This window comes from Pogoniulus pusillus, chromosome 20 (genome assembly GCF_015220805.1).
Source record: "Pogoniulus pusillus isolate bPogPus1 chromosome 20, bPogPus1.pri, whole genome shotgun sequence".
Lineage (NCBI taxonomy): Eukaryota > Metazoa > Chordata > Aves > Piciformes > Lybiidae > Pogoniulus > Pogoniulus pusillus.
The window spans coordinates 6,383,853-6,411,298 of NC_087283.1; the positions used below are offsets into that span (position 1 = coordinate 6,383,853).

The 27,446-nt window shown below is 48.2% G+C and overlaps 1 protein-coding gene across 3 annotated transcripts in view; it reads left to right on the top strand.

The window, feature by feature from the left end:
• Positions 1–16,382, top strand: part of CMIP (c-Maf inducing protein) — a 141,097-nt gene extending 124,715 nt beyond the window's left edge. For all 3 annotated transcript variants that reach the window (XM_064159990.1, XM_064159991.1, XM_064159992.1), the window contains 8 exons: positions 822–929; positions 4,381–4,497; positions 6,047–6,187; positions 7,129–7,176; positions 7,901–8,047; positions 10,100–10,205; positions 11,373–11,443; positions 14,106–16,382. In XM_064159990.1, the coding sequence (XP_064016060.1) occupies positions 822–929; positions 4,381–4,497; positions 6,047–6,187; positions 7,129–7,176; positions 7,901–8,047; positions 10,100–10,205; positions 11,373–11,443; positions 14,106–14,159 (792 nt within the window). In that variant the 3' untranslated portion in view covers positions 14,160–16,382. The remainder of the gene's footprint in view (positions 1–821; positions 930–4,380; positions 4,498–6,046; positions 6,188–7,128; positions 7,177–7,900; positions 8,048–10,099; positions 10,206–11,372; positions 11,444–14,105) is intronic.
• The last annotated feature ends 11,064 nt before the right edge of the window (positions 16,383–27,446 follow it).

The following is a 27,446-nucleotide window of genomic DNA, read 5'->3' on the forward strand; positions in this document are numbered from 1 at the left end:
TCGTTACCCAGCAGCCCTGGTTTCATGCTTTGTGAGTCTGGCCAGAGGAGAGAGAGGGACCTCCTTGGCCGAGAATGGCACAAGGATTTCATCTGTCACTGATGAAAGACTTTGCCTTTCTCTGCCCCTTCTCAAAAACTGAACTAGAACGTTGTTTCTTCAAGGGGGGGGCAAAAGAAGCTTGATTGTGGCTCCTGTTAACCGTGGGACTAGATACAATAACTTCTACTCTGGGCCAAATTTAGACTAATGGTTGCTCACTGGTGCCAGTTCTGTGCCATTTCTGTCTCGCATATCCCTGCTGAATTTTCCTGGTAAACTTCCTTCACCCTGACTCTGGTCAAATTTCATTATAGCAGGAGTAATAAGAATTTTTAATGACTAGAATGAGCAAGCCATCAGCCAGCTGCATTTGGTATGCAGATCACATCAGAGGTATAGAGACACATGCAGAGAAGATGAGGGGAAATGGCAGAAGCTCAGAAATCTGAGATTTTGGTTTGGTTTTCTGATGTGGGGTGTTCTTTATTTTTGCTAAATGAAAGGAGCTGTTCCAGATTTGGAGCCATTTTGTGGTTGGTTTGTATGAAGGGAATGGCACAGGGCATGCAATTAGTGATGATACAGCTCCCTTCCTTGTTTATACTGAAAAAGTGGGTTCTTTGAGCAGAGACTTGCCTGCAGCCCTGTAGGTCGGAATATCGACCGTGAAGTTTCCAGCAGTCTCTGGTTTTGCAGTGACTTCTTTTGGCCCAGTGTGGGAGATGCTGGTGGTTATTGGCAGGAGCTGTAATCTTCCCAATGTCTTCACTTTTTGGCAGGTCCACTCATGTTTGCTGAGTGTGCGGGCTGGCAAAGATGGCTGGTTCCAGCTCTACAGCCCTGGAGGAGTGGCATGTGATGATGATGGAGAGCTGTTTGCCAGTATGGTACGTGTCTGCAATGATGTGAGTGTGGCCAATTCTCTGCAGTAAGTAGCTAATGTGTAGCTGGCAGTAGCAAGATTCACTTCTCTCAGAAAAGACCTGTCCAAGTCATAGTTCTGTAAACCACAGATGTTTATCCAGAAATCTAAGTCTTTGTTTCACCAAATCCATTGAACTTCCTTGCAGCCACAGTTTGGTTAACATCTTAGCTTTCACTTTTTGAGCTTCGGTCAGTGTTTTTGTTGGTAGTGTAACAAACAGCCCCACACATCTGTGTATCTGTGGGGCATGGCCTCAAGGTGCACCAGGGCAGGTTTAGATTGGATATTAGAAGAAATCTTCACTGAAAGGCTTCTCAAACACTGAAACAGACTCTCCAGGAAAGTGGCTGAATCCCTGTCTCTGGTGATGTTTAAAGGGATGTGGTTTATCACCGGATTCGGTAGTTAGTAATTGGCCTTGATGATCTTTAAGGTCTTTTCCAATCAAAATGGTTCTGTGATTCTCTGTGTATGTGTTTTTGTATTTATAAATGTGTGTGCTGGTGTATTAAAAAACCTCTTATCAGAGGGTATGGCATATTAGGAGACAGGGGAGACAGTAATATCAAATCAAAGGAAATATTAATCAAAGGAAAGAAAGAAGGAAAGGAGGGAATCCCAAGCACAAATCCAGGCTGGGCAGCGAGTGGCTGGAGAGCAGCCCTGAGGAGAGGGACTTGGGAGTGCTGGTGGATGAGAAGCTCAATGTGAGCCAGCAGTGTGCACTTGCAACCCCAGAGGGCCAACCAGAGCCTGGGCTGCATCAGGAGAAGTGTGGCCAGCAGGGTGAGGGAGGTGATTCTTCCCCTCGACTCTGCTCTGGTGAGACCCCACTTGGAGTACTGCATCCAGTTCTGGAGCCACCATTGCATGAAGAATGTGGATGTGCTGGAGCACGTCCAGAGAAGGGCCACTGGGGTGATCAAAGGGCTGGAGCACCTCTGCTGTGACAACAGACTGAAAGAGTTGGGGCTGTTCAGTCTGGAGAAGAGGAGGCTCCGAGCTGACCTTATTGTGGCCTTTCAGTATCTGAAGGGGGCCTACAAAAAAGCTGGGGAGGGACTTTTCAGGCTATGAGGGAGTGACAGGACTTGGGGGAATAGAGCAAAGCTGGAGATGGGTAGGCTCAGGCTGGGCATGAGGAGGAAGGTGTTCAGCATGAGAATGGTGAGAGGCTGGAATGGGTTCCCCAGGGAGGTGGTTGAGGCCCCGTCCCTGGAGGTCTTTAAGGGCAGGCTGGATGGGGCCGTGGCCAGCCTGCTCTAGGGTAGGGTGCCCCTGCCCATGGCAGAGGGGCTTGAACTAGATAATTCTTGTAGTGCCTTCCAACCCTGACTGCTTCTATGAAAAGAAGGAAAGAAAGAGAGAAGGATGTTAACTTTTGCTCTGCCCAGTTCCATTGTTGTGGGGAGCTGTGATAGAAAGCAACATTCTATTTCCCACAGTTATTTCTATTGTAGCTCAGAAGGGCCAGACATAAACCCAGAGGCTTTAATCACTGATGATAGCACTCTGCTCTTGTGCAACCTGGGTCAAGTCACGTAGGGCTCCCTGTGTATGAGTTCTCCATATAGCAAGTAAGATGGAAATGATGCTACTTCCTTTGCCTGGTAAAGGGAAAAAACATTTGCTGAAGTTGGCTATTGTGTATCCACCAAGTGAGTTTCTGGGGGGGATCTACACTTCGTATATCTCCCACATGCTGAGCACTTTGGAACGTTAAGAGCATGCATGCCTGCCTGTGCTCTAAACTTGACTTGGGATCGATCGGATACCTTTTGAAACAGATAATGAGCAAAGGCTGTTTACAAAAGGTTTCATCCCACTTCACTGGTTCCATTTCTTTTGTGCTTGAACAGAAAATTTCTTCAGAACTGTATAATTTTCCTGAGAGCTTTTGTGGCCCAAGATATTTATGAGCACCAGGAGATGGTGTGCATGAGAAAGCACAATGCTAACACACACTAATGTGCAGTACTCTCTGCCCTTTGCAAGGATGTTGATAAATACTTAAAGAGCTGCTAAGGGCTAACCATAAAGTTTGAAAAACATCCTGTTCTGAGATGGGCCTTGTGTTAGTGCCAGCTTCAGGATTTTCCCTAGCTTAATGATAAATGCAGGGCGTGAAATCCCTTGTGGCTTGAAACTCCCTGGTTTTAAAAGCCACCTGAGCTGATGGGTACTTAGGAAAAATAAATGTTGTGTTTTGGCCTTGCTGGTAACAAAGCCAGGAGGAGAAAGCACCACAAGGTAGCACATGATCCACATAGACCAGACCCCATCGTGGCATGGTTGCAGTATTTTCAGCAGTACTGAACACAGTCCAGTCAATACCATGAACCTGAGGGACAGAAAGCGTTTACAGGCTTACTGTAGAGCAATGCTGATGTTGAGGCTATATAATAAAGCTCTTCCTGCCCAGGTTACTGGGAAGTGCAAATTCTCACACAGCACTTTGCCAGCAAGCTGGTGAATCAGCTATCTGGGCCATAAAATAAAACTATCAGCTAGGAACCCCGAGTTCTCTGCACCTAATCCCTAGGGCTTCTAAATGGGGAAGAGTACTGCCACCCTCTTCTGTGAGAGGGGACTCTGGTATTTGATTTGTAGAGTGGCTTTGCGTTTCTGCTGTCGGTGGTACTCTGTGGCATTGTCCAATGCTTCTGGAGCTCAGAGTCTGCAGGGCACTCTTGTCTGGTAGTGCACTTGGGGTCTTGCTCAGGCAATGCTCTCAGCATTTCTTTCAATTCAGAGAAAACTGAGCAAAAGGGAAAGGAAGTTAGTGAACCAAACCAAGAGCATGAAAACACATGAAGCCCTCTCTGACTTAGGGCTCAGGACTGCAAGGTGTTCTTAAGGCACTCCTTCCTTTCCCAGTCAGCTCCTGTCTGCTCATTCTGATCTTGTTCATCACCACCCCTTAACCACGGCCAGTTCAGCCAGCAGATTGCCAGCATACTGCCTTTACCTAGGCATCCAGCCCACACAACCCCTGCTCACCAGCTGGCATTGCTGGAGGAACAAACTGAGCCATAAACAGATGCCAAAGCAAAATCTCCCCTGGTTCCCCTGGAGCTGGGTGCATCACATTACTAGGGCCAGGGACAGTTGCACAGCTGCTCTGATGTTTCCTGTGGAGCCTGTAGCAGGCCTCAGGGCTATCATCTGAGCTCCTTTATGGGGGAAGACTACCTGCTCCCTCAGATATCTGCAGGCATCACCTCTTCAGAAGAGTCACTTCCAGTCAGCAGTAAAGCTGTTGAGAGACTGCAACTGCAACCACAGTGAGGACCTCCTTTTGTTTAGGTTTGTTGCAAGTACTCAGTTTGTCTGGCTGCATAGCAATGTCCCTTTTAGAGCTATGTGTGTTTCTTAGCTTTACAGCTCTAATTTTAGCTCTGTTTCTCAAACAGGTTCATATTTTAATGGGATCCTGCTATAAAACGAAGAAGTTCCTGCTTTCACTGGCTGAAAATAAATTAGGACCTTGCATGCTGCTGGCTTTGAGGGGGAACCAGACAATGGTTGAGGTAAGCCCTAAGCATACAGTGGTAAGGGTTTCTGAGCAGCGTTCAGATTCTGCATCACTCTGCCTTTCCCAGAATTAAACCTAGCAGCACTCAAGAAGCAGCGTTCAGGTTTGTGTCATGTGAAATGCCAGCAGCAGGCAGTTGTGTTCCTCTCGAGCAAGTGGCATGGAATGTCACTGTTTGGCAGATGGGAGTGTGCAGGACTTTTTGGAGAGTCTGTTTGCTGCAGTTCAGTTGCAGGGGTTAAGATGGGAGATGTCTGTGATGGTACAGACTGTGGTAAGGGGTCAGAACCACAGGGCTTTTCCATTACTAAGTGCCTGATGCTCGCTTTGCCACCTGCAAAATGAGCAGTGCACAGAACCTGTGTTAACATACTTTTCTTTCCCTGGGTATGGTTGGCTGTTTCTTTTTTTGCACTACTAGTTTAGACACATTTTTCCAGGTTTCTTCAGAGAAATTTCTGGATAAAAGTCATGTATTTTAAATGGAAATACAGAGTAGTTAAATAGTTGGAGGAGGTTATATTTTTTCATTGATTTACATCTGTGCATGCTAATTTAATCCAGTAAATAAAAGTGTGTGCTGCATGAATTTGAATATTATCTTCCTTGATTTCCTTTTCTGTCATTAAAAAATAATTCAAATGAGGAGGGAATAAAAGCTCTGCATTTTAATTCATAGAATCAGTCAGGGTTGGAAGGGACCACAAGGATCATCTAGTTCCAACCCCCTTGTCATGGACAGGGACACCCTGCCCTAGATCAGGCTGGCCAGAGCCCCATCCAGCCTGGCCTTAAACACCTCCAGGGATGGGGCCTCAATTGCAATGGCATGACATGTAGCTGAAAGAGAAAGGCAGTGTGGAGAGGGCAGCTTGTGTCCTAAGCCCACGGTGACCCACTGGAATCATTCCCTGGTATCTGACTTGTTCTTGGCAGCCCCTCGCCCAGGGGTGAGTCAGAGGTGTTCCCAGTGAGCTGGAGAGTGTCCTGTCACAGCAGCAAGCTTCTGGCATCATCTTCTCTCAGAGCTTCTTTGGCCTTTTCCCATCCAGCCTCACAGATTGGATACACTTCACATGCATTCTGCGGGCACCTAGGGACAGAGGAGTCCAGCACTGAGGGTACTGCTTGGCTCTCCTGCTCCTGTGTAATGTCCCACGTCTGCCAATCTGCAGTCTAGCCACTGTACCTGGGAAGTGCTGGATCGATTGTACCTGTTCTGAAGAGGGCTGTGGCATGAAGCCATCTGCCAGGACTGATGCAAAGTAATTGCACCTCTTGGTCAGAAAGAATGAGCACTAATGGAAGACAGGATAGATAGACTGACTTTCAGAGATTAGAGTTCATTCTTTATGAATAAAGAATTGGTTTCTTGTGTTGGAAGGTCAATAAATGTTGCTACTGTCCTCTAATCTGACCTGCATAATTCATGCTCTAGAAATTCCTCCAGTAATTTAACCTAGCATGCCCAGTGTCATTAGGGTATTGGGAAGAAAGAGGATGTGAGCTCTGCAGTGACCACTCTGCTTTTGTTCTGCTGCTAGATTTTGTGTTTGATGCTGGAATACAACATCATCGATAATAACGACACCCAGCTCCAGATCATCTCTACCCTGGAAAGCACAGACGTGGGAAAGAGAATGTATGAACAGCTGTGTGACAGGCAGAGGGAGTTAAAAGAGCTGGTATGTCACTCTGCATGGGGTATGGCCATAGCATATTGTGCTCTCTGCTCTCCAGAAATGGACCTACAAAAGGAGGACAAGCAGGGTGTGAAATTCCCTCTTAACAACAGGATGGGAGCAGTACCGGGAGGATTTTGCTGTGGGATATGTATACTGTGTGATATTCACTGATGTGTCTAACCCCACACTGTGCTTATGAATGATACTCAGTAACCTGCTTAGAATCTGTATGAAAGAATAAGGGTGAAATCTTGCTGTCTTGAGATCTTAAAAGTCAGCTTGTCAAATTCTGCCACCTTTTGACATACGAGCAGCAAATGGTTCTAGTGCTGGCCAGCATTTCCTAATGCTTCAGCACACACAGCATCGCACTGAGGTAGTCTTTAGGCCTAGTTCTCAGAGCTAAAGCCCATGAAAAAAAGACCTTTTCCTAATTTTAAAGCACAGACTTAGGCTGGAGATAGATCTGCTCTCATGAGCACTTTTTTACCTGTGCAAACCTACTCTTCTCTCTTTCCCATTTAGATTTGTCTTTAAGCTCTGCTCCCAGCCTGCAAAAGAAATGCTGTTTTTGAAGTCAGGCAAACTATTTATCAGCTGTGCAGTCTCAACCCCTTTGCTAGCTTAGCCCAGCATTTTAGGGCTATTTCCTTTAAAGTGAAAGTAACCAAATCGTGGCAGGCTGAAGCAGACAGAGTGCTGACCTACAGCATGGAGACCACTAGCTGTGGTTAGTGGATGTCCCCTGGGTAGTAACAGGCCTGTGTCTGGCACAGAAAAAAAGATCTGTCATTGCAGAAAAAGCAGGGAAGGGGTTGAGGGTCTGGCAGGGAGCTTTGAAATCAGAGCAGGGTTTATTCTAGTGAAGAGCTTGCTATGCTTTGCTTGCTCTGAAATACAGAATGGCAACTCATTTGACCAAAATATCTTCTCTCTGACAGCAAAGAAAAGGTGGTCCCACGAGGCTAACACTGCCATCCAAGTCCACAGTAAGTTGATGATGTCAATAGAAAAACAAGCTTTGTATTCCATATTTAACCACTTGATTTATGTTTGCCATGTGGCACTGTGGGTTTGGTCAGTCAAGAGGGGAACCATTCCACTAGCTCTGTCAACATGACTGGAGTTTACACAAGTAAGGGCACATTTCTGCTCTGGGGTCTGTGCTGCAGTCTCCCAAGACTGGCACATGCATCAGACACTCAGATTTGGACTGGTGAGAAGATCTGGAAGTTACACTAGGCTCTGGTGGTAGGTTTGTGAACAGAGTTTTGCAGTAAAAGAGCAGACTTCACCGTGTCCAGTTCTGAATCCAAAAGAGACCCATCACAGTTGCAGTTAAGCCTGGAATAGATCCAGACTAGTTTTACCAAGGCCAAGTAACAGTCTTGAACACAGTTTGGGTCTAGGCCCTGTAGTGAAATCTTCATGAAGTTAGCAGACCCATCTTTGACATGGCTGTGGAAGCCTTCCTGTCTGGTAAGGATACACATGCAGAGAAGAGGTTTTTGTCCCGATTTCTGGACCAGTGTTCTCAGGGCACGTGAAGCAATGCTGCCACAAGGGCCCAGTGCTTGCCAAGCAGACAGAAACTTCCCTTGCTGTAAACAAGTGGTGTCGTTGTGCAAGCCTTGCTGGTGCCCAGTATCAGTGAGAGCAGGGCAGAGGATGGCAGGCTGAGGCGTCGCTGATCTTAGCTGCGTTTGCCTGCAGGATGCAGACCTGGCCCGCCTGCTGAGCTCGGGATCCTTTGGAAATCTGGAGAACCTCAGCCTGGCCTTCACCAACGTGACGAGTGCTTGTGCTGAGCACCTCATTAAACTGCCTTCACTCAAGCAGCTGAACCTGTGGTCAACTCAGGTAAGTACTTTGCAGACTGAAACTCGCAGCGGGAACCAATGCTGACTAATTCTGAAATTTCACATTACGTCAGCACAAGAAGAGTGTGTGAGAAGGCTTTGCTTAGAATGAATTTGTCCTCCTGCTATTTTTACAGGCCCTCTCTGTGGTCCAGCTCATCTTAGAGGCTGAGTTTTCTTTCTTTTCTCCCCATTTTAAAAGTTTTGGGTTTTTTTATTGTTTTATTGTTAGCTAATAAAAGAGTTGCTGCTGTCTTGGGTTGAGAGCCAATGGCATCCTGGCCTATATCAGGATCAGTGTGGACAGTAGGACAAGGGAGATTGTTCTTCCCCTGTACTTAGCACTGGTCAGGCCACACCTTGAGTGCTGTGTCCAGTTCTGGGCTCCTCAATTCAAGAGAGATGTTGAGGTACTGGAATGTGCCCAGAGAAGGGCAACAAAGCTGGTGAGGGGCCTGGAACACAAACCCGATGAAGAGAGGCTGAGGGAGCTGGGGTTGTTTAGCCTGGAGAAGAGGAGGCTCAGTGCTGTCTACAACTACTTGAAGGGAGGTTGTAGCCAGGTGGGGTTGGTCTCTTCTCCCAGGCAACCAGCAACAGAACAAGGGGACACAGTCTCAAGTTGTGCTGGGGAAAGTATGGGCTGGATGTTAGGAGGAAGTTCTTGCCAGAGAGAGTGATTGGCATTGGAATTTGCTGCCCAGGGAGGTGGTGGAGTCACCGTCCCTGGAGGTGTTCAAGAAAAGCCTGGATGAGGCACTTAGTGCCATGGTCTGGTTGACTGGCTAGGGCTGGGTGCTAGGTTGGACTGGATGATCTTGGAGGTCTCTTCCAACCTGGTTGATTCTATGAATGTTCTGGTGGGGCACTGCTGATACTGTGGGCTGAGAAACACTCATGCTTTCACCCATTTAGGGTGGAAAAAGTGACGCTGTGCTGCAGCTTATCTGGTCAAACCAAACAGAGAGTCAGTGAATTGCTCTGAACCATGATCAGCCAGATTTGCTTCAAAACAGCAGCAACAACATGAAACTGAAATAGTGAATAAGAAGGAGGAAATGATAATGACAATATGGTTATTAGCCAAAATAGCTGAATAAATGATTCGGCTGTTGACTGAAAAGTCTTTGAAAATGGAAGTTTTCTTCTGCCTTCCTCTGCTGGTTTTGGCCCTGAGGTTCTCCACTGAAAAAGTTTTCCTGGTTTTCTGTTAGCACCTGTTTGTAGTGCTCACTGCAGATAGTATTATTCTCAATCTCTCCACAAAAAGCAGCATTTTTTTCCACTCTAATGTCATGTAAATGCCTTGTTTTGTTTTCCAAACTTCTTTTGTTATCCCACAACTTTCCTCTCTCTTTGTGGGGAATATGAAATAGAATTTGATTGCTGGCTTGTTTTAGGACTCTCTTGTATCTCCTCCAGATTTGTCCTAACAATGCAACTTTTGGATTTGAAAAGTTTGGTGCTTGTTGCTCAAAATGAGTTTGATTTCAGTGGACAAAGAGTCTGGTTTTGTATGATTTCATTTTTCTTTTCAAATTGGAAAGTTTAGATTCCCTTTTATTTTGTGGTACTCCCATTCCATTAATCTAGAATTTAGAAACAGCAGAAATGAAGCGGGTCAACAGAACAATTTTCAATCAATAGTACATTGTTCTTCAGACCAAAATAGCTAATTAATACCACTTGCATCATGCCTCCTTTTGTGTGATGTGGTTTGGAACTGGCTGGGACTGCCATAACCATCTTGTACAGCCAGGGTGGGAGCTCTCTCATACAAAAGTCCAGACTTCAAAGGCACCCTTCTAATTAAATGATGGCCTGTGGTTGAGTGCGCACAAGTCGCTTCATTTTTCTGTTCCCCATCTGCAAAGCAGGGATAAAACTGTTTGCTTTCTCTCCTCTCACTGGAGATGGTGGCAAATAATCTGAGTGTGGCTTTGAGGCCTCCTCTGCAAAGCTGCAACGTTGTAGTGTGTGCCCTGCTGGCAGCGAGGTGCTCGTACGTGGTGTTCCTGCTCTGTTTGACAACAGCTTCTCTTGCGCCCCACAGTTTGGAGATGCTGGGTTGCGGCTTCTGTCGGAACACCTCACCATGCTGCAAGTGCTCAACCTGTGTGAGACTCCCGTCACGGATGCTGGGCTGCTGGCACTTAGCTGTGAGTGACCAAAATAAGCTATGCAGGAAAATGAGGTGGCTTTGGAGGAGCTCGCATGGGTTCAGGCGGGAGATGGATTGCTTGGCTGCCACAGCGCTGCTTCCACAGGGGTTTGGGATGGGCCCTGGTTATGTTTGGGTTTGAACTTCCCCCCTCCTTGCCCACTCAAGTGGCTCTGCAGCTGCAAGCAAGGGGAACAGGAGGCGATGTGAGCCTGACAAAGCTCAGTGACCTCCTGTGGGCTCTGTTGCCCCAGATTGTACTCTGGCTCTTGCCCGTGCTCGCTGATGCCACTTGTCTCGATCTCACGTGGTGAGCTGTTGCCCTGGGACTTCTCTGATTTTTTTCCCATGCCCTCCTGTGACTGTCCTCTCTGGGTGGGAGTCTGACCTTGTGCTGCAGGAAGGGAAGATTGCAAAACCATGTGATAACTGACTATTGAGTTCAGCAGCCCTGTGCAGCAGGTTTTGTACCCTCTCTGGCATGTTTTGTTCCTTCTGTTTTGAGGAGGTGAAACTCTCACAACTCCTAATTTAAACAAGGCAAGGCAGAGTGAGGCCATTTAAGCAGCATTTGGGATTCCCCTGTGTGCTGAGAGCTGCTCCACGTGCCAGAATCGCTACCTTTAATACTACTGTTCCCAACAGAGTCGGACCCCTTCCTACATCCCAGAGTGCATTTTAAACCTCGCCCGCTGGGTTTCAAGGGCTCATTTAGCAGGCTTGATCCTACACAGACGTGCCAGACAGGCCAGTAGTTATGGCTCATCTAAGGAAACTATTCTGCTAAGTACTGGAGCCTGAAATGGAAATGAGGGGAGAGGGAGGGCTGATAGAACAGCATGGCCCCTGCGTGCAGCATGCAGAGCACTGAGAAGGGGCACTATTGAGAACAGCGTGCAGGAAACTGATTATGAGAAGTTGCCTGAACTCCTTTGAAGTCATCTGCCTTCAGCATATGCTTAATGGCCCTTCCTAAATAGGGACTTTTTCCTGGACGAAGGCCCAAACAGCTGTTTATCCATTTGTACTTCTGTGTTTTTCACTATTCAGCTTTTCCCTGAGCGCTGTGCATAGGCATGTCTTGTTTAGGCTGTGGCCTACTCTGAGCCTGCTAGAGTAAGAAAATGCAGTGTGGTCAGAAATGTTGGTGTGTTTTCTCTTTCAGCCATGAAGAGCCTGTGTAGTTTAAATATGAACAGCACCAAACTTTCGGCAGATACCTATGAAGATCTCAAGGTATTTCTGCATTGCATCTACTAAAGATGAGAAGTAGTTGGTCCAGAAGGATGTGCACATTTAGCAAGTGCTTGGTGGTAGCAGATAGTGAGGAGAGAATTTGCCCCATGGAGTGGGTAGCAGGAAAGTCACCTGAAGGGGATTGTTTTGGGGAGAGAACAACTGCAAACAGCTTTATGAGTTGCTGGCTGTGATAGACCCAGAGAGTATGAGGTGCAATCAGAAACTGAATCTTTCCACTGCTGCTATCAACAGTAAAGGTTTTGTGACTAGGAACATACTGGCTCTTTCCAAGGAGGATACAGACAGGTGAAACCTAGTGCGCACCCCCAAAGCCATATCCTGTTCTGTTAAGAGGACCAAAAGTCATGTGGGCACACAGCATGATGGAGCTTTGATTGAGAAGGGAGGATTAAAAGCATTGAGGAAGGTGGAAGTTAAGATTCTCTTGACACCTCATGGACCGGAACTGGACGTTAAGCAGAAACACCTGCACGAATGCTCAGGTTTACCGTGGAAGGAGTTCCGTGTTGCCTTTTGTACCATCAATTCACAACCACTTGGGCAAAGGCTGCAAAGAACTGCAATGTAGCTATGGGAGGGAAACAGTCCCAGGTAGTTTGAGACCAGGACTGCCAGAGATGTGTTGGCTTCCATGACTTCGCGTGGACTTGGTCTTCCCTCTGGCGCTGCATCAGTCGCCTCTCCCTAGGTCCTCACCTCACAAACCCAGGCACTCAAGATGAAGTTCAGCATTCTGCTCTCTTGTGCACTGAGACCTCAGATGGTGCTGGCTGTACTCGAAAAGGTCACAACCTTGGGTTCAGTTTCAAACTTGAGGCGAGTCCTGAAACTGCTCTGCTTTCAGACTTCACTGTGAGCATACATCTTTGGTTCTGACTGTGGAGCCAGGGCTCCCCCAGGGACTCGGCTGCAATGCTGCTGGCATCTCCAAGATCGAGTTTTCAAAACTTGTGTCACAATTGTATATACAAAACACCGTCCTTGGAGTTAACAGCTGGCTTGCAGATGGGTTCACACAATGAGGCTTGTATTAGGCCCCTAGCATTTACAGACAATCAAGGTCAATGCTGTATTTGGCCCAGGGCTCTCAAATCAAGTCTATTGAAAGGCTCCCCCAGTCCTACCCCTGCTTCTGAGCCCCTCTGCTGCTAACTTGATGCCGAAACTCATTTTTTCCTGACCGGTTCCCTCTGCTCTGGTATTGCATTAAGAGTCCTTAAGCAGCAACAGAAAGTGACTTGCCAGGGCAAACAGCAGAAGTGGCTGTGAGCTAAGTCCCGATGATTGCAGAGAATTAACAGAGCTGAGAAAACAGGCGCACGTCACTTTTCCCCCTCTCACCTCCTTCCTCCAGGCTTATCTTAGTGGCCATTATTTTAGAGCTCTGTGTGTGTTCAGAAGTAGGGTAACAGTTTCTTTCCCTGGGGCACGTGGTTGTAGGTCTGTGGAGAAGAGCTCAGACTTCAAAGTAGGTAGTGCTGATACAAATCTTTCCTTCTCCCCTTGGTCTGCGAGAGCCTTTGGGGCACAAGCCAGTGATGACATTTCCTCTCCACTCCGCCCCCCACCCCACTAAACACGCTTGCACACACACAGACACCCACATATGTACCAGGCAGGCTGAACCAGACAATAAATAAACACCCACTACTGAAGTCATTATTGCCTAACTGAAAAATTATTTGCTGGCAGTGTCTGTAGGATTATGACTAGCTCTTATCAAAATATGTGTGCACATAAATCAAGGAGTGAGGTAATAATGACTCCTAGAAACTTCCAACTCCTCAATTATGCCCTAGCCTAATTAAACATGTTTATTTGTTTTGAGAGAATTAGCTGTGCGATTATGGCCAGGGCATGGAAGAGGCATCAACAAGTAGGAACGGTTCCCTTCTGCCTCACGCAGGGTAATTCAGGAACAATGCATCCCAATGCTGTGGAGTTGTGGAGAGGGAGCCACAAAGACACCAGAAGTTGCTGACACTCTCCCAATTCTTTTAACACATGGAGGGAAAAATCGAGCAGTGACTTAGTGTGGAGGTTGAAGAAAGAACGTTGGCTGGCAGCGGCTGCAGTTTGGAGTCCACTGCCTTCATGGCTGGAGTCTGACAGACAGATTTTGCTGGGTGTTTGGATAAAGAGTGAAGATGGAGGTCTGACCTGGGCCTGGTTGCTGGTGCTTGCTGGTTTTACTGGAGCCACTGGTTTTTGCCTCGGGTGTGACTTGGCTTAGTCTTGTGTCTCTGGGAAGGCTCAGCACCTTGTTCCTCCACTCACACCTGTAAGCTTCATCTCACTGCAGAGCTGCACTGCTGCTCTGCAGGGCAAGGTCATAGTGCATCTCCCTGCAGCCTGTGCCCCAGTTTGGTCACCGAGAGAGTGGTTTGCCATTGGAATGGGCTGCCCAGGGAGGTGGTGGAGGCACCGTCCTTGGAGGTCTTCAAGAAAGGTCTGAATGAGGCACTTAGTGCCATGGTCTAGTTGACTGGCTAGGGCTGGGTGCTAGGTTGGACTGGATGATCTTGGAGATCTCTTCCAACCTGGTTGATTCTATGATAAGGAGAGCTGTGACAGGAACTTTGCTCCCGAGTCCCAAACACTTGTCCCTAATTCTGACCTTTTCCTACCTCCTGCACAGGCTAAACTACCCAACCTGAAAGAAGTGGATGTCCGCTACACCGAAGCGTGGTGAACTCTCCCTGCCTTCAACTCTTCTCTTTTGCTTCTCCCAAGAAGGAAAAGATTTTTAAAACAGACAGAGAAAAATGAACCAGAAAAAAACTTTTTGGCTAATACCTGTAGAGCAGTGAGTCCTGGGACCTGGTGGTAGGAGTCGTGGTTGTGGGGTAGAGGAGTGGTGTTGTATGTGTTGGGGGGGGGACAGGGCAAGCCTGGACCCAGCCGGATTCTTGCAGCTTTGTGATTTTGGAATCAACAGAATTTTACGTTGAAAAGGAATTTACAAAACATAAAGAAGGAAAGGACATTGTAGCAGCAAGAGGATTATAAAGAGGAAAACAAACAAACAAACAACACAACCAAACATCTCTGTGGATTTTATTTGCCTTTGTGTTTTATGCCGTGTGGAGAGAAAACAAAAAGAAGTAGATTCATTTTTCATTATTTCCCCAAGTTTCCTTGGCTGGCAGCTGCCTGCTCAGAACTCTTCTGTCACCACTTTTGCTCCAGACAACAACAAAAAAATAATCAAACTTTCAAAAACAAAAAAAAAAGGAAAAAGAAAACAAAATCTCAAGAGAAGAAAAACCAAACCCAGTATGATTCTCACCTCCCCCCTGTGTCCTTGCAGTTGTTATGCAAAGTAATTTTGTTGTACATAAGATTTACATAATGCACCTATTTAAGAAAATGGTTCACAAATAACAGGTCTGGGACCTGTCTTTTATTTATGAATTGTTAATTCTTTTCCCCTTCCCCCCCCCCCCTCCCCGTCCCCGTTGCATATAGTACTGTATAAAGTAGTTTGCTGTCTTCTTGTTATTATTTTCTCTTTGTTTTTTAAAGGAAATGTCCTCCTTGAAGAATTGCCTTTTAGTAATGCATACTGTCCTATACTCCCTCTCTGTCACAGCCTTCATCGCCTTGTCTTTTGGATTTCAAAATGCCTCCGACGTTATCAAATAGGAAGGAAAATGATCGAGGGGGCTGGGGGTGTGGGCATTGAGGGGAGGGGCTGCAGGGATTAATAAAAGTCTCATTTCCTTCCAAAGTCTGCAACCCTTTCTGTAGTCCTTTTAAGCCATGTCAGGTTGGGCGGCGGGAGCTGGGGAGAAGCCGTCGCTGGTTTTGCCCGCGGGGTACTCGCAAAGCTTGGTAGATTTTATCGCAAGTCGCCTTAGTTGTTTTCTGTTTGCGTCCGAGATTTCAGAAAGAGAAGAAAAAGTTCTCCCTCCGTTTTCTGCAGCAGCTTTTTCCTCTGTTTTGGTTTGTTTGGGTTGGTTTGTTTTTTATCCCCCTCTGCCTCCCCTCTACCTGTTCTGTGCACGCATTGTTCTGCATGTTCCTCTGGGCTGACCCAAAACCTAGCGTTGTGCTGATCCCATAGCTCTGACCCCTCTGTAAATGTGACCGCTCCACTTGTCAAATTCCACAGCTGCTTAGAAGTTGATTGGGGGGAAAAAAAAGATCCTTGTGGTTTCTTTTCTAACTCTGCTGTTGACTCTTTATTAGTTTATCTTTCTTTTTTTTCATGACGAGCCTTCATTGTACAGAGCTGCTTCTTTAAGAAAAGAGACAAAAAACACCCCCAAAAAAAAGAAAAACCCAAGAAAAAAGGAAGATTTTTATTTCTCACCCCCTCCCCTCTGTTCAACACCTTTCTTTTATTCTTCAGCACCTCAAGGTTTCACATACAGCCAATGTAATTTTTTATATATATAAATATATATATATATATTTAATCTTCTTCAATGGAAGCCAAGCTTTTTGGGTTGGTTTGTTTGGGGGTTGGTTTTTTTTTTTTGGTAGTTTTTTTTGTCGTTTTTTTGGTTTTTTTTAAACTTTGTTGCTGCATAGATAACCTCTACCCAAGTCATGGTTTGGGTGGTTTGTGGGGGTTGTTTTTTGTTGTTGTTGTTTTGGTTTTTTTTTAAGGAAATGATACAGAAATTGAGTCTTAACTCATGTAGTCTGCCAGGTTTGTTGGGGTTTTTTTTTTGGGGGGGGGTGTTTTGTTTTGTTTTGTTTTTTCCCCCCCCTTTCAGCTCCCAAACTGTGTGGATGCAGTATGGGAAGGGAAAAAAAAACACATGTTAAAAAAGGAAGACAAATGATGCCAACATTTTCCTTAGCACTGTTGCTTTTACCAATGGTTTACTACTACTGTTCTGTAGCTGTGTACAAAGAGATGTGAAATAATTTCAGGCAAAAATAAACTGTAAGTGACTATCTTTTAGCTGTGTGCTTTGTGTTTTCTTTGAAGGAGGCTTTCACTGGCACGGTGACGTGGGCATGCTGTGGGCAGTGCAGAGGAGTCAGAGCTGGAGAACAATCGATGCCTGCCTGAGGATGGTGTCTTGGGGCTGCACTGTGCTCTGCACACTGGTGCCTGGGCACTGCCCCTTCCTCCCATTGCAAAGCAGAGGGACCAGCAGGCAGCCCTCATGGGTGATTCCCACCAGGATTCGCGGCACCATCGCCTAGAAGAGACGAGGAGGAGGAGGAGGACAGCTAAGTCTTGCATCCCTCCCAGAGACTTAATCTCTGCACCGTTCCTAATCCTTCCCAGGCTCCAGGAGTTCTTGCACTTGCCATCAAAAAAATGGGATTGGTGGAGTGTTTTGAACTGGTTGCCTGGAATAGGCAGGACTGGAAACACTGTGGCACTTCCAGCCTCGAGAGAGGTTTCTGCTTATTCAGGGAACAATCCGAATGGAGGGATCAGCTGCGTTTGCATCCTGCCTACTGTCCTCAATAAAGCACACTGGTGTGTGGGCTGGATGCCAGCAGAAAATCCAGCTGGAGCTTCACAACTCTGCTTTGGTCATTAGACAATTACTAAACTTCAGCTTTTAAACAAATGGGCTTCACTTGAAACTCAACTCCTGCAGATGTGCTGAGAGCCACCTTCATCACCTGCGTTACCTGGCTGCTATTTGCTGCTTGGCATTCCTGTCCTGTACCACAAAACAAATTTCAGGACGTGGAGAAAGGCAAGTGTTTGTACTCAGTGTCCAGCCAAGGTCAGAGGTCCTCACAGTGTTGCCCTGTGAATAAACCATGCCTTTTTTTTTTCCTCCTGAGCCTGTCAGGTGCTGTGGAGCTTTCCCCCTTGAGCAGTCTCTGCTGTGTATGGACTGTCCTCACCTCGCACAAGCCAGGACTCCTCAACATCCTCTGGACTCTGAGAAACCAGAAATACTCTGTGCCATTGCATGAGGAACTGAGAAGTTGCCCAAGGAAGGAGAGCTTTAGGTCTTGGTGAAACACAAGCATGTCAGACACAGCTGCTTTTCCTGCTGTGGGCAGTGACCCTCTCCCCTGCTGCTCCCCTGGCTGTGCCTTCTGGGGCATTGGTGACAGCAGCTGGGTTCTGCAGTGCCAGCTGCCTGGGCAGCAGTGGCAGATGCTGGAACAAGCACAAGCACAGCATGCTGGTTTTACTGTGGTGGTTTGGCCCCGGCTGAGGACCAGATGTCCCCTAAAGCTGCTCTGTCACTCCCTGTCTTAGATGGACCGGGGACAGGGAAGGTACAGCAAAGGCCTGCGAGTCAAGATAGAAGCAATTTAACAGGATGGAATGCAAAAGCAAAGGCTGCCTGTGGAAGCAAGAGTAAATGCTGTGGAGAATTTACTGCAGCTGAGCCAAACCCAATACAAATGCCACATGGGTGACACACAGAGCGAGCAGGGTAAGGGTGAGGTCCTGTGTCCTACCAAGACCTCCAGCAGATCTCCCTGCTGTGCTTCATTCCTCCTCTGAACCAGCAGCTACTCCGTACAGTGGTACCTGTGGGCTGTCTCCCCGTGTGTGAGCTACCTCTGTGCCAGGGCAGGTGCATCTGGCCTCCAGCCCACAGTGTTGACAAAGCAGCATTGTCAGGGAGTTCTGAGCATTGTGCTGGGTCAAGGGTTCTCATATTGGTTACAAGAGGCAGGATCAGGCAGAGCAAGAGACGCTCTAGCTCAGCTTGCACTCTGAAAGCCTCTCCTGAGGGTTTTTGCTACAGCACTGGGGCTTGCAGAGGGCTGCGGTGATTTCACCTGGATCATGCCTTTCTGCCTGCCTTTCAGCTGCTGCTTCCTGATACTGTGAGACATTAAAAAGCTGCCTGATTTGATTTGGGAGGTTACTGCAGCCTGTCTTCCTGGGGACTCTGAATGCCAGGGGTTTGTCTAACCTACAGCTTTTGGCTTTCAACCCCAACTAGTGTGACAGCTTTGATCTAAGTCCAAAGAGCACAAAGCTGCACCACTACCTTGTTGCAGGAGCAATTTTCTCATGTCCTCGTTAAAGCCCTGTGGTTTTCCTACTTTTCAACTGCTCACAGCTACGTTTTGTGTTTCAGAGCACCAAATGCAGAGATGAATCTCACTAAGTACCAGTTGCCTCCAGTTTCCTGGCTGTGTGGGTACAGCTTGTTCATTGCTGAGAGAGTAAAATACTTGCCTAAAATTCTGAAAGCTCAGCAGGGATTTGCTCTGAGGCAAGTGCTGGAACAGCTGCTGACCTGAACCACTGTCTAGTTGTATTTTCACCAGGTAAGGGCTTGGTTTGCCATGTTCCTATGGTCCTTTCACATGAGGTGAAGCCTGGGTTGTCTACGAGTCCTGTCCATGAGGACCTGAGGTTATCTGCCTAAGGCTGGTTGCAGTAGATGTGGTAGATGGTGGCACCAGGGTGTGTGTGGAGCACATGGGATGTCCTTAGGGCAGATCTTCAGGTTGCTCAGTGCCCTTTTGAGGTCTATGGGTATCCTGATCTAAAAGCCAGCTGTGTGCTTGCAGAGCAGGCAAGTCTTGTACCAGGCTCTGAGCAGGCCTTGTCCTCAGTGTTAGGGCCACCCCTGCCAAGCAGGGAAGAGGCTTCATCTCTGAGCCTCAGCACATAAAGTCTTATATTCTTAACTCCTTGTGCTTCATGGAGAACACTAAGTCTCTGTTCAGGTGAAGTCCTCTTGAAAATACAGCAGGGAGGTCTTTGAAGTGAGTAGAAAGACCTGGTTGGTAGATTGGCTGCCCTGGACTCTGGGATACCAATCCCCAAATGCAGTGAAAGTATGAAATAGTGAACGATGGGCTCAAAAGCAAAGCATGAATGCCAGCTCCATCCAAGGCTGCTGTCTTCTGAACCACAGGAGGAGGAGAGGCTGTTCCCATTCTGGGGTTTTTCACTCCCCTAATGGCTGGAAGCAGAAGTAACCTCCTCTCCAGTATGTAACAAGCAGTTCTAATTTGAAAAAAAAAACAACAAACCTTCTTGAAGCTCTCTGCACATCAATAAGACCACAGTGCTGCCATCATTCCCCTGCTGAAGGCAGTGCTGACCTCTCCCAGCCTCCCTAAAGCCAACCAGCTGTACCTTTTAGAACACATCCATCAGCTGAAGTGCTCTTTGAATTTTTAATGATTTTTTCCAATGAAAGGGACTACAGGCATCAAAATATTTGTTTTAAGTAGATGTTACCATGCAGGCTTTTTGCCCATTTTCTTTTCTATTGAACATCTTCAGAGAATGTTTGAGATGAGCCATCTCTCTCCATAACAGATCTTGGAATATGCTTTTTGCCAGGAGGTATTTTTCTTGCTAGCCTGGTACCTGCTTTTCCATTATTATTTCAGGTGATCTCACTTTCGTGCTTTTCAGCAGCCAGCTAGAACAAGCACTGCAAGAGATCTGCAGTTTTAAAACAAACCCTGCTAGCTTTTAAATACCTACGTACAGAAGCCTCACAGAGATCCACTGCTCATCAGTGAGCCTTGTTGTTGCAGCACTGCCGATGTGAATTCCGCTCTGTTTCCTACCAGTCTCTACAAAGATCAAACCAAAGCCCTGGAGGACACAGCTCACCTTCAGCATTACCAGCACTGAGTTGGTCTCAGTACCCAAATGAGCCAGTTTGCCTCAGAGGTCAGGCACTTGAGACAGTAACCAGTTTCTTGGTTTGTTCCAGCTGGTTCCAAGCATTGCTGCTTGGATTTTAACACAGCGCACAGTTGAAGTTGAATTGCTCGCAGCAGATAACTGAGATACTTTGAAACCTTAGCAGCCTCTCCCACACACAATCTCCAGTTTTCATGTATGCCTCTACTGTCAAATCATTGCTTTTGTATTAAATCACAGTAATTTCCCTTAAAAGTTTGCTTTGAATGTGGGGTCAGAGACCTGCTGACTGCCTCTCTTTAATGGAAGAGTTGCTGGTGTCTCTGGTATGCAGCTGCCTCGCTGTATTCAAAACACAGAAACCTTGGCTTAGGGACACTTTTCTTTCTGTGTTTTACCAACTGAGATGATATTTAGGGTAACTGATATTACTGGCACACTCACCAGGTGCTTTGAGGTCTTGGAGGTAGGCTTAGTTCACTGCTGCTGCACTGAGAAGCAGGGTTGCGAACCTAGAAGGCTGCAGAGAGACGTTCATCAGGGATGCTTTGACTTCCAGTTTAAGATGCTAACATTTGAGAGATGCCAGTTTGGGCTGATTGTTGTTCCTAATGGACAAAACGTGTTGTAAAGCCAGCCTGCTGACTGGGATTTTCTGTCATTCTCTTATCCTGTTTTGCCAGTCATCTCCCTTCTATGCAGTGCTTTCTCCAGCCCTGAGGGATAGGATGAGCAGCTGTGGGGCTGGATGAGCATCCTTGTCCGCAGAGCTGGGCAGATGAGGTCTTTCCCAGTAAGGAAAAGAGCAGATCCCACTCTGCTATGCTGAGCTAGTAGAGAAGCAGGATTTGTCCAGTGTAAGAGACAGGGAAATAAATTAGATCTATATAAAAATCCAGCTACATCTAAACCAGAGTTCCTGGTGACTCAGGGAGAAGAGCTGTGTCTGAGAGGGGCAGCCAGGATAGCCAGGCTTTACTGCAGCATTCCTCCTGCCCTGGCAAATAGGCGAGATGTGTTTTAACATCACCCTGAACTAGGGAACATCCAGAATATTTTTGGCTGGAACAGCCTGACCCAGACTTCTGCAGTGGACCACTATTAATGGCTGTAACTCTGATAGCTGGAAGTTAATGGAGGCTCCAGGGCAATCGAGGACTTGTCTAATGGGGGTTATATACACCCCTGGAACTGGGGCCAACAGAGCTGGAGTCTCCTTGCTGAAGCCTGGCAAGGAAGCCAGGTCCCGCTCCCTCATCAACCTCTGCTTTCAAAAATGTTTCGTTTGAAGAGAAGCTTTTGTTTTAGTGCTGGGAGGATGCTGTGCTGGTGTGTACCCTACATGTGGGTAGGTCATCTGAGTGCCAAGAGCAGAGCCTGGCCTCCACCATGCACCTGCGAGTGGCCATCAGATGCTCATGGCAGTTGTTGCATACCTTGCAGGGATGTGGGTCCAGCCCCCCAGGTGAGTTCATCTAAGTCTTCCTGATGAGCAAGTGTGTGGTGGTGGCTCTGCTGTAGCATGGTGCAGTAGTAACCTTGTTGGGCTCCTGCACGGTGAGATGCAAGTGCTCTGCAGAGCAGACCTGCCAATGTGAGGCATTTCACTGGGTGCAAAGCTTCTTCCTTTGTTTCCATCTCCGTGTTTCAGAGCTTCCCAACCACCTTCTTTGGTATATGAGCACAAGGGGAACCTGTCGGTATGTGTAGCATGGTACCAACAACATAGAATCATGGAATGGTTTAGGTTGGAAGGGACCTCAAAGATCATCCAGTTCCAACCCCTCACCATAGGCAGGGACACCTCCCACTAGAGCAGGTCACTCAAGGCCTCATCCAACCTGGCCTTGAACACCTCCTGGAAGGGAGCATCCACAACCTCCCTGGGAAACCTGTGCCAGTGTCTCACCACCCTCACTGGAAAGAATAATTTCTTAACATCTAGTTTGAACCTCCCCTCTGCCAGTTTAAATCCATTCCTCCTTGTCCTGTCATTACAAGACCTTGTCAATAGTCCCTCCCCAGCCTTCCTGTAGGCTCCCTTCAGATACTGGAAGGCCTCTATAAGGTCTCCTTGAAGCCTTCTCTTCTCCAGGCTGCAGAGCCCCAATTCTCATAGTCTGTCCTCATAGCAGAGCTGCTCCAGCCCTCTGAGCATCTTCGTGGCCCTCCTCTGGACCCACTCCAACAGTTCAATGTCCTCCTTGTCTTGGTTTCCAATGTACAGCCCTATCCCACTGATATTACTGCTGGGGCAAATGATGTGAGGAGAGGTCAGGGCCTGGCGGACATCCATGGATGCTGCTGCAGGCCCCGGTGGCAGAGTCATCTCCTGAGAGAAAGGCACAAGTAAATACCCAACCCCCCCCAGGCCAAGGCAGAGAAGAAAAGGAGGAAAAAAAGTTGCACTTGAGGTTAGCGCTGCTCTCTGCTGCAGAGCTGATGACATCAATGTTGCCATGGTGACCAAATCTTCACTTAGGTATGGTGAGCACCCTGAGCTTGCGGCTGCCAAGGAAACCTGCCTGAGCTCCAGCACATGGCCACTGCGGCGGCCCTGGGGCCTTCCCCTCCTCCTTTCCTCCTCACCCTGCCCCGCTGCTCAGGGGCTCTAGGCTGAGCCCTGCTCCCGTGTGGAAGTTACTTGGTGGAATCTCCCATTTCTTGTCCCCGGAATGATGAGGGAGAGCTGCCCCCAGCAGAGATATGGGGACAGGGTGGCTCTGTGACCTGCCATTGCCAGCACTGATGGACTCCAACATCTTCATGGTGGTCTAGACAAAGCTGCTGGCAGCCACCTGCTCAGGAATTGCATTTCTTTGGGTTTGGGGGCCTGGTTTGGACCAACACCAGGTTTAGGGGCCACAGGGAGACCAGACTGTTGTGGGGCCCCTGCCTTTCTTAGGGGAGCACCAGCTACAAGTCATGGTGTGGTGTGGTGTGGCCCCTTCTGTGGGGCACTGAGTGGTTGCAGGTGTGCCCCATGGAGGAGCAGGTGGGTGGGACGTGTCAGATTGCCCCAGGTCTTGAAATGCAGCACAAAGCAAGCTCATCTGTGGCTGTTTCTTTGCTGAGAGGCCATGCCAACACAACACGGGCCAGGTCCACATAATTTTTTGCCCTGTGATTCCATGTTAAAAGGCTGTGAGTGCCCTCAGCACTGGGAACCATCCCCCAGGAGAATTCGTGAGGTGAAGCAATTCTGTTTATCCTCTCTCACCACCATGTTTCCCTCTCTCTTCACTACAAATGAGAAACTCCTCCTAAAGTTTGATTATTCCCTTGCAAGCCACTGATGTCACACAAGAGCAGTCATTAGTCACCAGAGTGAGCCCATGGGCTAACAAGCAGTCTGAAGTGAGAAAAACACTGGGTGTGAGGTTTGGGTCTGAACAAAGCCTTGATTTCAGTGCTATGCTCAACTGCAGCCATGCCATAGCCTGGACAAGCATGAGCATCCTGACCAGAGCTCCCACAGCACTGTCCACAGCCCCAAAAGATCCCAAGGCCTCTTCAGCATCAGGGAAGGTTGCTTGGTGACTCTTGGCTGAGGAATCTGTCCTGCTATAGATTCACCTTCAGTGAAAATCTATAATGCAAACCGCCACAGAAGCTGATGGAAAAGGTTTTGGACTTTGTTGTTTAGGTGGTTATTGACTACAAGCTTAATGGCTTGAGTGACTTGAGTCATCTTAAACACAGCCAGCCCTGTGCCACCCCACCAGAGCCCCTCTGGCTGCCTGTCTGCACACTGCTCTAGCTCTTAGTTTAGAAATTGAGGGTTTGGATCTTAGTCGAGCTGTCGGTAGCTCAAAAGAAAAGGGGGGGGGGGGGGGGGGGGGGGGGGGGGAGGGGGAAAGGAAGGAAGAGCCGGTCCCTCTAAAAGAGAAACATCTGCTGATGTGCATAAAACACTGATGGCTTTCAGGCTCCAGGGGCTGTGATTAATCAGGCTCCCAGTCGTACTGCTGCTGAGAGGATGGGCGAGTTGAGCCAGTCGCTGGAAAGGAAAGGGAAGGGAAAGGAAATGGGAAAGGGAAGGGGAAATCCAGCAAATCTCTGGAGAAAATGAAAGGGTTATTTTAGGCCTGAGTTTTCAGGACTAATTACCCAATTACTGATAGCCTCTCAAAATAATGATGGTTTTTAGACAGTACCAGATCTCCACTCCCCTGGTTCTGGTCACGAGAGAGGAGCAGAGTCAAGGGGAAGTGACTCACGGCTGCCTGTGGCTGAAATTAATGAGATCTTTATCTGGAAAGATTCCTGTCGGTAGCTTTTTTACTTCATAGTCTGAGTCGGGACAGTGGCGTGGAAATCCCGGTGGAGGAGAGCGATGCTTTTGCTGCGGTGGCTGCAGGGCCCGCAGGATCAGCTCTGGCGAGCGTGGGATCAGACCAGCGATGGGTTTGAAGACAAAAGATGCCGTTCTGAATGCTCAGGCTGCGGGACACAGCCCAGCCTGCTCCCCAATTCCAGCAGGAGCCCTACAAGTGGCATTCACTTGGGAGGGAAGGGAGAAAGAGCATAGTGAGGAAACGCAGAAATCGGTGGTGGGACCTTGGGATGGGACTTCTCTGGTAAATTACTGTTTGGCATGTGCCACGGGAAGCCCTTTCAGGTCCTGCGTGATCTTTTCTGCCGGCAGAGCTCTTACAGGAGCGGCAGGCTTTAGGGATGTGTGGAAGAGAAACCCTTGTCCTGCCTGTGCCTGCAGTGACCCAGCCTGTCACCTTCCCGGGGAGAACCAGCAGCGGCCGTGCAAGCAGAAAGCCCTGCTCTGCCAGCCAGGTTATTGATCCAGAGGAAACGTCGGTGGCTCAGAAGCTTCCCCAAAAAGGCAGGATCCTGCTGGGTGGCTGCCGTGCGTCACTGGGGCTGTTTTTATCCGCGGATTTTCCGGTGTGTTTAGCAGCGCTGGGTCGCCCAGGAGGGACCCTGGCAGAATCTCCCCGCAGTGACTCATGCTCGCACACCATGGGAATTCAGGCTGCCTTCAACATACTGCACTTTTCAACTCTGATTCATGCCACCCCAAGAGAGTAAATAAGGCAACTCCACACACATCTTGGCTGTGACGAGTTGTCTTCCCACCGGAGAGGTGTTGGGATGGATGACAGTGACAGTGAATGGTGTCATCTGTAACTTAGCCAGCCGCTTCCTGAACAGGCCAAAAGGGCTCTTTGCATGCCTGCAGCCTGGCATACCTGTTGGCTGGCACCTTGCAGGAGGTCTTTACCGAACCAAAAACGCTGGGCTGATTTCGATGACCTTTGCAGCAGGCTCGCTGCAGCCTGGGGACATTTATTAGCCATCTGGGGTTGTCATTTTTCAGGCAGATCATTTCTCCTCAGATCACCTCAGAAGGGTGATTCAAAAAAGCAGAGAGCCTCGTTTGTCTGGATGATTCCCAAACCCAGGGTAAGCCAAGTCACTGCTGCAGAAAGTGTTATTTGGTGCGTTTAGCCACACAAAGACAAAAATCAGGAGCAGGTTTTTAACAGGACCTAAATAACGTATCTGAAATCAGTTGTTTAGGGAAAACCCCAGCTGTCCTCGCTGGTGCCTGTGAGTCATCACGTCCTTGGGTTGGGAACTGGATAACTGATGCTTGCTAAGCCAGTGAAGCAGTTCAGTTTGTGTGCAGGTCGGGTGATTTCTTTGGTACAATTTCACTCTGACCCGAGGAAGGCACCCGGGTGCTCCTGGCACCTCCTGCTCAGCCTCTGCAGCTGGCGATGGCGGCAGCAGGCAGCCCCTGCCCTGGGCTTGCTCTCACAGCTCCTGCTAGCATATGACACTGCAAACCCAGTGACTCAGCAGGAAAACCTCTGCAGAAATCAGCACAAGAAGGAAGCCTTTGACGTTTCTTGACTGCAGATTGGGAATCTGTGCTTTTTATTTAGCCTGATCTGTCATGAAGAAGATCGTGTGGGATTACTGGTGAGTTTTCTGGTTGCAGGTTTGCTGATGAGGGGAGCTGAAGATGTTCTTACACAGGGTGGCCAAATGGAGAGACACAAGCTGTTGAGTAAGCATTAAATGGATTGGGTGCTTCACTCCCAGTGAATGCCAGCTCCTCCAGTTCTTTGCTCCCCAGGGCTTCCATGAAAATCTCTGGTTTTCTCCTCAGTCCTGCAAGAGAGAAATATCCAAGGCAGCATAATTAGTGCATGCTATGCCACCATTTCTATTGCTTTTACAGTGTCTGTCTTTCAAAACAAAGAAAGAGCAACCCCCTCCCCCCTATTTGATTACATGTTCTGCTGCTCCCTTCAGGCTTGTCAACATAAGGCTCAGAGATTGCCTAATCTGTTCCTGTTATTTCGTTACGTGACCATGGTACAGTGCCCTGGCTCCCCTCCATAACCCATTGCAACTGGCACTGCATTCCTGCCCAGCCTCCAAGTACTCTAACACCGGTGGGGAAGGGAAGCCTGTCCTCACATCTCTGCCTCTGGTGCTGTGAGTGGTTAGCAAACACCAGAGCAAGGACACGGCTTGAATCCAGCTGCGTTCTTGGTGCGTGAAGTGCTGGGTCCCCAGCACTTGGGCCTGTGGCCCAAGGGGACTTCAGCCAAGCCCTTAAGCAGGAGGCAAGTGGAGGCACTGGGTGTCCATGCCCTCCTTAGCATGACTGCTCCCTGGCTGTACAGGCTGGGATTTGTGTGCTGGTGTCCTCCTTGTGCTCCCAAGGATCCTCCAGGCCCTGGGGTGCAGGACGAGCCAGGCAGTGTGCTGGGGCTGGTTCCTCTGCAGAGTGCTGGCAGCTCCTGGTAGGAGCCAAGCTCCAGACCTTGCACAAGTCCTCCACTGGGCAGCCAAAATCTGCTGCCAGCAGCGGAGGGCTGCAGCTTGTCTGTCTTCAGGGACAGCATCTTAATCCAGCCTCTTAATAAGCCATACAAATGTCCTTCTGCTGAAATGCTGCTCAAGGAAGGACAGCAAAGCCCTGCTGTATGGCTCAGTGACAGGGCTGACAGTTGAGCTACAGTGATGTTGTATCAGAGGATTTTGTCCTCTCAGCCTTAGTCAAACTGTCTGCATACCTGGTCCCTAAATCATTGTCTATGTTGTCTTGTTATTTATTCTGTCTCCTTCACAGAGCTGTTAAAGCCCTGGGCTTAAGAACATAAAATATCCTTCCAAGACAAAGTCTGTGACCTCTGCTGTTGACAGTGTCCCCACGTGTGGCCTGCAGCAGCACAATTGTGTATGCCAGAGAAGGAAATAGTAAGAAGAACTTGATCCTCAGTGGTTTAAGCTTTGAGACACAAGGTACTGTCTTCCTTTGCCTCTTGCCAGGAAATAGGTTGCCATCAAGATGGGCAAATAGCTTAAATATAAGGTCTTCTACATCAGGGTGGTGTAGCTCTTGGAAGTGGTCCCTAGCAGTGGGATGGAGGCGTGACATGG